At 42.7% G+C, this 10,245-nt stretch overlaps 1 protein-coding gene across 1 annotated transcript; it reads right to left on the reverse strand.

Annotated features, from left to right (window-relative positions):
* Positions 1–1,273: 1,273 nt before the first annotated feature.
* Positions 1,274–9,826, reverse strand: LOC136457067 (coiled-coil domain-containing protein SCD2-like). The gene is made up of 17 exons (XM_066457110.1): positions 9,336–9,826; positions 8,799–8,983; positions 7,755–7,824; positions 7,451–7,492; positions 7,297–7,359; positions 5,322–5,371; positions 5,217–5,244; positions 4,767–4,841; positions 4,563–4,673; positions 4,430–4,490; positions 3,731–3,847; positions 3,521–3,639; positions 3,034–3,103; positions 2,473–2,514; positions 2,292–2,332; positions 2,087–2,213; positions 1,274–1,679 (listed from the first exon to the last, which is right to left on the reverse strand). The coding sequence occupies exons 1-17, from the start codon at positions 9,714–9,716 to the stop codon at positions 1,573–1,575; spliced, it is 1,689 nt and encodes a 562-aa protein (XP_066313207.1). The 5' UTR covers positions 9,717–9,826; the 3' UTR covers positions 1,274–1,572.
* Positions 9,827–10,245: the final 419 nt, after the last annotated feature.

Below are 10,245 nucleotides of genomic sequence, written 5' to 3' on the forward strand. Positions count from 1 at the left end.
TTAGATCCTCATCGTCGTTTATGAGCTAAACCAGCATTACCACCACATAAACACACACTGCACAGCACAGTGCACAGTGCAGAGACACGAACGAATCTGGACTTCTGGAGCCACCAGACCAAACCGCGCGATCCCAGAGACACACAGCTGCAGCGCTAGTAGCCAACGCCAACCGTACCCGACGACGACGGCGAGGGGTGGCCTGTAGCGTGCTGGCGAGGGAATGAGCAGGCAACATGGGCACGACCGGGCGATGGATTGGGTGAATGCCCGGCGACGGAAGCTATGAAAGGGAAGCTGGGGGAATAAATAAGCGGAAAGGCGAGCGGCACTCCCAGGCTTCCCGTGACGGCCCTAAACCCATTTTGACCCCTCTCCCTCTCCAGCAAAGGCGAAAGGGCGATTAATTCTTGCTAGCTAGCCCACCTAATCGGCGTACAAGGACGCCTCACCAATCGCCGCCGGCCAGCCGAGTCGCCGGCTTCCCTCCTCGCCATGCAACCGGCCATGGCTGGATCCCATTGAAACCGAACCAAATAGCACGAGGCCGCTGTCGGGTTGAGATCTTGGTGCTCAGGGTCTAGCTGGAACAAGCGCCGGCTCCGTCTGGAGAGTTGCACATCATGTCTTGGTCGTGAAAACCAAGGGTGAGAATGAATGGGAATACTGGATGCAGCTAGGCACGCAGGGCGGCGGTATGTTTCTGCATGTGTCGTCCGTGCATGCAAATCTTGGCTGGGTACTGCTCTGCTGCGTGTTTGGTAATGAGGGCATGTGACGAGCGAAAGGGACGGGCAGCGCGAACAGCGAGCGTTTAGCGTACCTGCCGTGTTGGATCAGCGAACCACGAACCAGGGCTTGAGATCCGATGGTGAGTTGTGACCTGATCGTGATCAACCAGGCGCAGACATGTCACAAAACAAATGGGAACAGACAGAGACCGCAGGTGTATGTATGTATGTATGAACAAATGCCTAATACAGACAGCAGAACTAACCTTGTAGTGTGGCACTTCCAACTGCGAGGAAAGGGAGTAGCACAGGAACACAAAAATGTTACATCTTTTGCTTGATGATGAAGACCAACCATGAAACAGAGAATGCAGTAATTGAATAGTGATGGTTTTAAGATTTTAAAACTTCACAGCCACCAGCACAAAACTCGTACTATCCAGAGAATTGTACAAAATCATGTCGTTCATTTGTTGCAGGAACACGCACGTTCCTTGGTGCGGAGAAGTTGAGCTCGACAGCAGAGAATAAACAAGGTGGGATAATCACAAAATTCACAATTGCTGGAAGTGAGGTCGTCATTGTCATCGGTTCTCTTGCCAACGCAAAGCTAGTACACATTTCACAAAGCTATTTTAATTTTAATAACAGAAGAATGGCTTGCACATGCACTACACAGACTCATCGGAATTTGGACAAAGTCCATCGCTCACACCCCAAGCTCGGAGCACTATTTTGTGACTGATACCTGATGATGCAACGGGCCGAGACCTGCTGGGAACCGATGTTCCCGTTTCTCCAAAACTGGGATGATACACAGCCATGGAAAATTCTCAAATTCTTACTGATTCTCCATCGCCAAAGAAGCTTGATCTATATCTGCTCGCGAGCCCTCCCACAATTGCTGCTCTATGCCCAATTTCCTGAGCTCTGTTAGACCCCTCTCCACTGCAGTCATAAAATTGACAGAACCGCAGTCAGAAGACAATGTAAAAGATGCCACCTTGGACCAGAACAACTGATCTGATGCAAGAAGCCAAGAAGCCATGAAAAAACAACAAATAGACAGCATGTATAGAAGGGTGTGTTTCACAGAGCAATCTTTAGCTAGTGTATGCATAAAGACATCTAAAACAATCTTTTGGCTTGCACTTTCAATAGCAATAAGACTGCCCGATCATTCTTTGGGGTCAAATGCTCAAAAGGAACTGCGGAGACTTTAAGTCCACTCATGCGCCTCAAAAAAAAAAAGATTTAAGTCCACCCTATGAGCATCATGATGATCAGTAAATTTAACAGCAAGATCTGACAAGTAGTTAATTAGTTTAGTAACTAGTAACATGCAAGCATCATACCATCTATAGCGTCATGAGAATTTGGAGCTTGTGCGTTGCGACCAATCCAAAACTGAAGCCGGTCATCAGCAATATCTTCCTCAACACCATAAGTTTTGGCTCTTCTCCAGAAGTATATAAGCCATGCCTGAATTTAGGGCGAATCTCGTAAATCATGTTTAATAATAATGGAAGAATTGCAGAGTTCACATGGCTGAAGGTTTACCTGCTTAAAGCTAACATCTTCAGCCTCTTCTGGGCTAAGATCTGCAAAATGAAGAAATAGTCTCAGTTTTGAATCCAAGCCATACAAACCTGACTGAAATGCTTCTGGATGCATGTAGTGAAATACAGTAAAAGTGGAATTTCACGGAAATCCTATTAGACAAGGTGGAGGGAAGTAGTACCAAATGCCTCCAAGTATTTAGGTTCACCAGGTGATTTGAAATCTGAAAAAAAAAAAGTAGAAAACAAAAGAATCCAGAACTTGATTAGTTACTAACTCTGCAAGCAAGCGAATAGATGCATTTAAAAGTAAAATTCCCCCCTGAAAAGAAAATCAAATGCATGCATTTGTAGATGGCATCACAGAACCCTACAGTCAGTATTTGTTTCATACTTTCATGTGATAGTTACTATCATGTAGCATTACAGTGTTCGTGAGATAGTATTTGGAAGAACACAATGCAACTATGCAAATGGATTTGGATGTTGCAAACACATAATTAACTCAAAACTTGCCATGAGACGTGTAACAGACGATAACTGATACATCAAATTTCATTAATCTCGCACAACAGATGTTTTTCGAAGAAAAAAAAAAGATGAAAGAAAACTATATTGCAAATGAAAGGGAACTAATCTCAAGCCCAACCATAAACTTAGTGCCATTAAAATTTTACTATAGCAATGAAGCAATTACAATTTCACTGGAATGAAGAGAAAAAAATATAACAAAAACAGCAAACCTGATGTGAACTGACGAACTATGCTAGGTCTGCGATGTTGGCCAAGTGCAACTACAACAGCATCTTCCACCTACATGACAATAACAGGAATTTGGGTTTAACATGCTAGAGTAGCCAGCCAATAATTACAAATGGCGAGAAAGTGTGCAATAGTATAATGGCAAAATAGCCCTTGTTGCCAGTGTGATTCACTGATTTGTCCAACTTTTAAATAGCCTTTGTATAAAAAAAAGGGTTACTTTGAGCAGTAGGAAGTCCAACCAAGTCCTTCCAACTTTCAGCAGAAGCAAAACAGAACCAGCATGTTAAGTTTTACATTTGGAATTTTGGATATTACGATAACCTACCAACAGTTTCAGGATATTAGGAGAGTTTATGTCTTCCCTCATGGTTTTTCTTATGCAGGAGGTTGCCTCTACATTTGAGTAACAGCTACCGCAACGTTGCCTTGGAGAAATCTAGAAACAAAAGGAAGTGAATGTAACACCTTCAATGAAGAAAGCTCTCTAAGGCCCATTTCAACTGAAAGCATGCTCTCTATATTGCCTTCTCCCATTACATCACTCATTTCTCGTGCAAGTTTATTTCTGCCCTGACCATTTTCACCTGCATGAACAAATTTCAAGCCATTATATAATTGGGGTGCATGGAATAAATTAAGATCTACAACTTAAGTATTATAAGGATGCAAACTTGCCTTGTTTTCGAGGTTCCTCCTTAGCTTTTTGACCAGCAGAAAGAACAACCTCGAGAGGAAGAGGAGCCAATGATGACCAATGTTCATATTTTGATACCGCAATTTCGGGATACACACCTTGAAGTTGATTAATCAATCATCAGATAATCATGAATAAGGTGGGAAACAAAACATCAGCAGTTAAGTGCCCCTGATGCAGGCATACTGCACATTTTTTAGACAAGGCCCAATTGCTTTTCGGTTGCCAATCCTAGACATGGGCCAGACAAACCATACATGTACAGTACTAAAGACAGCCAGGTTAGCTAAGGTTTAGTGTGAAGATTAAGCATGAGCATTGAGAGACAAGCTATGCCATTACATTGCACAGTAATTACATAAAATGTTGTATCTTGCTCTATACTAAGAACAGTTATCTTTTGCTGATGTCCATATAATAACATCATCAGTGGATGAGCGGCTAGAAGACCCATAACATGGTATCTTGTTGAAATTCATCCAATAAAGTAAATCACAGTAAATAAGCTATTTAGCAGCCTTTGAAGAGAGAAAAATAAAAAATGAATAGTGCATGTGCAAATGGAATGCTTCTCATCAATAGTACCACACAAGCACCTCCTTTCTAAATGTCTAGTGACTAGTCAGTATAATCAAAAAAATGTTCAAGACTTTTCCATTAAGATTTATCAAGCAACTTACCATATTGAACTGCTAAGCCCCAATAGCGTGCAAGCCAGCACCTTTTTAGGACAACCTCCTCCTACAAAGTTCTAACTAGATTAAAATCCATGTCATTAAAACAAAAGGAGGATTGAGCAGTAATCAGGCTAACCATTTCTTCTTGAGTTAAGACCATTCTCTGAGTCATAGATCGGAGAGCCTTCGTTTCAGACTCTGCCTCCTTTAGCTGGTCCATTGCTGATGCAACCTCTTCTTTGGCAGACTATTCAAACGTGGTAAGTGAACAATAGGAGTCCAATAAAGCAGCATATACAACAAAGATTTGGACATTAAAATTTGTCAGAAGTATATTTACCTCAAGTTCTTGCCTTAATGTTGTTACTTCCCCATCTCTACCATCCTTTGATTCTCTTGCAGCTTTTAGTGCGGCCTGAGGATGAATGAAGTATTGACTAAAGAGTTACAAAATTAGCATCAAAGTGCGGTTAAGGGATAAGTAAGTTTATATGCGGCTATTTAGTTTGTAACAGCTTTTAAAATATATATTCATGCGCTTTCATAGTATATCATTTCAGGAAACTTCGAAGCACTAAGTATTTAGCATGAACAATTGAACATAATATATTTAGTGACAACACAAAGTGTAAAGACTGAAATTGAAGTTCCACACAGGAATTATCGTCATTTTAACATTAAACAACATTTAAGATCTAACAGTTGAGAAAATATGCATCGTGGCTAAACGAGCAGTATGATAACATATGAATGACAGCAACCTATAGCAGAACACAAGAAGAAAACTAACCTCCCTCTGCTTAAGTGCTGCTTCCTTCCTGCCAGTATGCATGTGCATGTTTGTCATGACCAGTAGTGGATTTATAAAACATGTGCATTCAAACACAGAACAAACCTGCTCAAGAGACGAGCTTCTAATGATACTCCTTCTCCAAGAGCAGCTACCTGTATAACAATAAATTATGATCTAAGCAAGCATGCATATAGTCACTACACAAAAAGCAATTATTTCATGGATATAAAACCCTACACAGCGTGGAAAGGCCAAATTCTTCCAGTATTTTAAGGTTCAGGTTCAATTACATTAGAGATAGACATCAGACCACATCTTACAAATGAGCAAAGGTATCCTAGTGAAGCAAACAAATCACAACAACAACATAGCCTTTCAGTCCCAAGCAAGTTGGGGTAGGCTAGAGTTGAAACCCACCAAGAGCCCCAAGTCACGGTACAGACACTTCAATAGCTGCTTTCCAAGCACTCCTATTCAAACATAGATCTCTAGGTATATCCCAAGCTTTCAAATCTCTTTTTACTTGCCTCCCCCCATGTCAATTTCGGTCTACCTCTACCTCTCCTCATATTATTAGCTTGGCTTAGGACTCCACAATCCACTAGTGCCTCTGGAAGTCTCCTTTGGACATGGCCAAACCACCTCAACCGATGTTGGACAAGCTTTTCTTCAATTGGTGCTACCTCAGGCGATCACGTATATCATCGTTCCGAATTCGATCCATTCTTGTGTGACCGCAAATCCATCGCAACATACTCATTTCTGCAACACTCAGTTGTTGAACATGTCGAATCTTTGTAGGCCAACATTCTGCTCCATATAACATAGCCGGTATAATCGTCGTTCTATAGAACTTGCCTTTTAGCTTTTGTGGTACCCTAAGCTTGTCGCCACTTGATCCACCCTGCTTTGATTCTATGGCTAACGTCCACATCAATATCTCCATCCCTCTGTAGCATCGATCCCAAATACCGAAGATATCCTTCTTAGGCACTACTTGACCTTCCAAACTCACATCTCCCTCCTCCTGTACAACTCCGCCAAAGTCGCATCTCATGTATTCGGTTTTAGTTCTGCTAAATCTAAAACCTTTAGACTTAAAGGTCTGCCGCCATAACTCTAGTTTCCTATTTACTACCGTCTGGCTTTCGTCCACTAACACTACATCATCAGCGAACAACATACACCAAGGGATATCCCCTTGTATGTTCCTGGTAATCTCATCCATTACCAAGGCAAAGAGATACAGGCTTAAGGCTGACCCTTGATGAAGTCCAATTTTAATCGGGAAGTAATCTGTGTTACCATCGTTTGTTCGAACACTAGTCACAACATTGTTGTACATGTCCTTGATGAGGGTCACGTACTTTGATGGGACTTTATGTTTGCCCAAAGACCACCACATAACATTTCTTGGTATCTTGTCATAAGCCTTCTAAGTCCATGAAAACCAAATGGAGGTCCTTCGTCTGCTCTCTAAACTGCTAGATAACCTGTCATATTAAGAAGATTGCTTCTGTGGTTGACCTTCCGAGTATGAAACCAAATTGGTTTGTTGATATCTGCATCGTTCCTCGCAGGCGCTGCTCGATGACTCTCTCACATAACTTCATAGTGTGGCTCATCAACTTAATTCCCCGATAATTAGTACAACTTTGGATATCTGCCTTGTTCTTGTAGATTGGTACCAATATGCTTCTTCTCCACTCCTCAGGCATCTTGTTCGATCGAAAGATATTGTTGAACATCTTGGTTAGCCATACTATAGCTATATCCCCGAGACATCTCCACACCTTGATTGGGATACCATCATGGTCCATCGCTTTGCCCCCTTTCATCCTTTTCAAGGCTTCTATGACCTCCGATTCTTGAATCCTCCGCACAAAGCGCCTGTTAGTGTCATCAAACGAGTCGTCTAGTTGAACGGTGGTATTCTTGTTCTCACCATTGAACAATTTATCAAAATACTCTTGCCATCTATGTCTGATCTCATCCTCCTTCACCAAGAGCTGCTCCCTCTCATCGTGAAGCAAGCAAATCCAAAAAAATAACATGTTTTTAGTCGATCTTATCTCACCTGTTTCTCAAGCTCCTTGGCTCTAGCTTCAGCTTCCTCACATCTTTCTTCAGCAAGTCGCAACTGTCAATCAAGATTAAGAAATAATTTACTGAAGCACCACATAGAAACACTGACTACATTACACTGTATATTAATGGTATTGTTGTTTCACCTTTTCTAGAACACTTTCATTCTCCTCTTGTAGCATATCAAGCTGTATAACAGTATAGCATTAGTCTTTGACACAGATATACATTCTCAAGTATTTGATGTTACAGTCAGAACCCCTAAGGACCCCTTTGGAACGCAGGAATTTCACAGGAATTGTATAGGGAATTCCATAGGATTTAGTTCATTTTTTCACAGGAAAAACGCAGGAATGTGAAAAAATCCCACGTTCCAAAGGGGGCCTAACAGTTAATAAGAAAAACTGAGCAAAAAAAATATAAGTGACATCTTCAGAGAAAAATGAACACCTCATCTTGAAGCGTGGATGCCTCTCTTTTTAGTCCCGATTCTCTTGAGTTATGAAGCCCCGCATCAAATCTAAAGAGAAAATGAGGGTTGAATCACTATGTTTCCCTTGTTTCTTTCAAAAATAAAGAAAAAAGTTGAAAAGAAAACAAAGCTATAAGTAGCAATTGATAATGCAACAACATTTAATCCCAGTTTCCATTGTAACAAAACCAATGCAGCACTCGCTGTAACATATAGAAAAGGTGTTTATCTGGCATCCATCCCAAAAAGAGTGTATTTCTAATTTTTTCCTAGGTCAAACTATCCTAAGTTTGACCAAGTTTATAGAGAAGACTATCAAGATTTAAGACACCAAATAAGTATCATTAGATCTATCATGAAATATATGTTCATAGTATACCTATTTGGTGTCATAATTTTGATAATCTTACCAATAACCTTGGTCAAAATTTAGATATTTTGACTTAGGAAAAAACTAGAAATGCACTTTTGGGGGACAGAGTAAGACAATTTTCACCAGAAGATCTAATCTAGTACCTGAATTCCCAATTTAGTTGAGAGTGATTTCAGTCACACTGTGACACTGTAGCAATCATGCAAATCATCGTATAGATAAAACATCAGGAGCTTACTGCTGCAACTGTACACAGTGGACAGAAATCTTTTTGTTATTTCAAATTTATGCTACTGGTGTCATTCTTTCAAAAAAAACCACTGTGACATTTCTTTGTTTGTTTATTTTTTTCAGGTTAATTTATGGGCAATGTTGTTTGACCATATCTTATTGGGGACAATGCTTACATTGATGCAACTATACATAAATGCTAATTCAGACTAAACCCGTAGCAAGAGCTGACAGATGCAGTAAGTTAGTGGCATACTAGCATCACTTCTTCCAAAGAGTGGTACAACAAGTAATTCACTTAGTTTTGCAGCATTTGCTGGGACACTGGTACCACTGATCATGCAATAATTTAGACTAGTCTATTTTTAGCGTACAACTTATATTCCACGTCTTTGAGAGGGAAATGTAACAAGTGTACCTTTTCGGCCGAGTGTGATCCACTGGAGGCTCCACAGCCACAGGTGGAATAGGGGATGGGGTTCGCAGTGTCGTGTTGGTTTTGATCGGTGGCACCACTGTGGTGATCGGTCGTGATGAAACAGCTGGCCTGCCTGCCGATGATGAGCGGACGGTAGGAGGTGGCTCTACAATGTTCCGACCTAACTAATGAAAACATGAGGAGATCAAATTAGCAGAAAGCCACAGAACAGCAGTTGGGAAATTGAGTAGAGCTGAAAGTCCGAGACACTAACACACTGCAGTACTGCACTGATCAATTTCCCCCCAATTCTAACTCCAAACGATTTAACAAGCATTACTAGAAGGTGATCTAGCACTAGCGAGTAGGAACTATCTTCATTTGCAAATTCATCCAATCATGGACGGTTTCGTAACAATTTGACCTCAGTTTGACCAATTTGGACTAGTTTGCCCATAGCAGCATCCCAGAACGGGCGTTCCCTAAGCAGAGAAGCAGCATCAATGGCGACGAGCAAGGGATCCGGAAGCAAAATACCGCAGGGGAGGGAGATCTCGCGGAGCGCCCAAGCAGGGACACGCCGTTGCTGCCGTGCGCTACCCTGCCACTTCCGAACCTCCCAGGTGGCGGCGGCGGGTGGTCGGCGGCGTAGTCGTCGTCGTCGTCGTCGTCGCCGGCGGCCGCGGCGGCGTTCTGCGAGGCCATGACCTGCGCGAGCCTCGCTGCCGCGGCGCGCGCGGCGACGTTCTGCGTGCGGCGGACGTTGGAGATGCCGGCCGCGCCCGCGGCGGAGGCGGCGGAGGAGGTGGAGGAGGAGCGGTGGTGCGAGGGGGAGACGCCGCCGGGGGAGGAGGAGCCCGTGCTGCTGCCGCTCCGCTGCCGCCCGTAGACGGGGCTCCCCGCCCGGAGACGGTCCATGCTGCGGCTCGCCGGTGGGATCTGGGGCCGCCGAGGGGCCGCGGCGCGGAGATGGCGAGGCCGGGGCGAGGGAGAGTGGGAAGGAAGTGGAGGAGAGCACGCTCGCGAGTCGCAACGCCGCTGGAGTTTTCAGTTTTTGCTCTTCTTGCAGTTTGCCCCCTCCTAGTTTATCGATTTTTATTTTCTTTTTTGCAATTCTCTTGCCTGCAAATTTATGTTTGTTCCGTACTTCTTCTTCTTTTGTGCTCTTTTTGGGTGGTTCGATTCATTCCACACGGTCAAATACAGAGAAATCATGATGATTTTTTCTGCCCCTACAAGTCAACTTTAACATTATTGCTATGATGCAGATGTATTCGTGCCTTGTTTCTTGAGAATTACTACTCCTTGGTAACATTGTTTTAAGAGTGAAAACTTATTCATCAACTCGGTTACAATATAGCATCACAACAATACAATGTCATTGAAAATGGAAATTCATTGTTTTTCCTGAGATATCCACCCTTAGCTAATGTCCTCTTGATAAACA

Source organism: Miscanthus floridulus, chromosome 6, assembly GCF_019320115.1.
Source record: "Miscanthus floridulus cultivar M001 chromosome 6, ASM1932011v1, whole genome shotgun sequence".
NCBI classification, from domain to species: Eukaryota; Viridiplantae; Streptophyta; class Magnoliopsida; order Poales; family Poaceae; genus Miscanthus; species Miscanthus floridulus.

Coding starts and splice junctions, on each gene's coding strand:
- LOC136457067 (XM_066457110.1), bottom strand. CDS start 9,716: ATGGACCGTCTCCGGGCGGGGAGCCCCGTCTACGGGCGGCAGCGGAGC. Junction 4,842..5,216: donor CAGCACTTAAGCAGAGGGAG/GTTAGTTTTCTT, acceptor ATTCATCCTCAG/GCCGCACTAAAAGCTGCAAG. Junction 2,214..2,291: donor AAGATGTTAGCTTTAAGCAG/GTAAACCTTCAG, acceptor CCCTAAATTCAG/GCATGGCTTATATACTTCTG.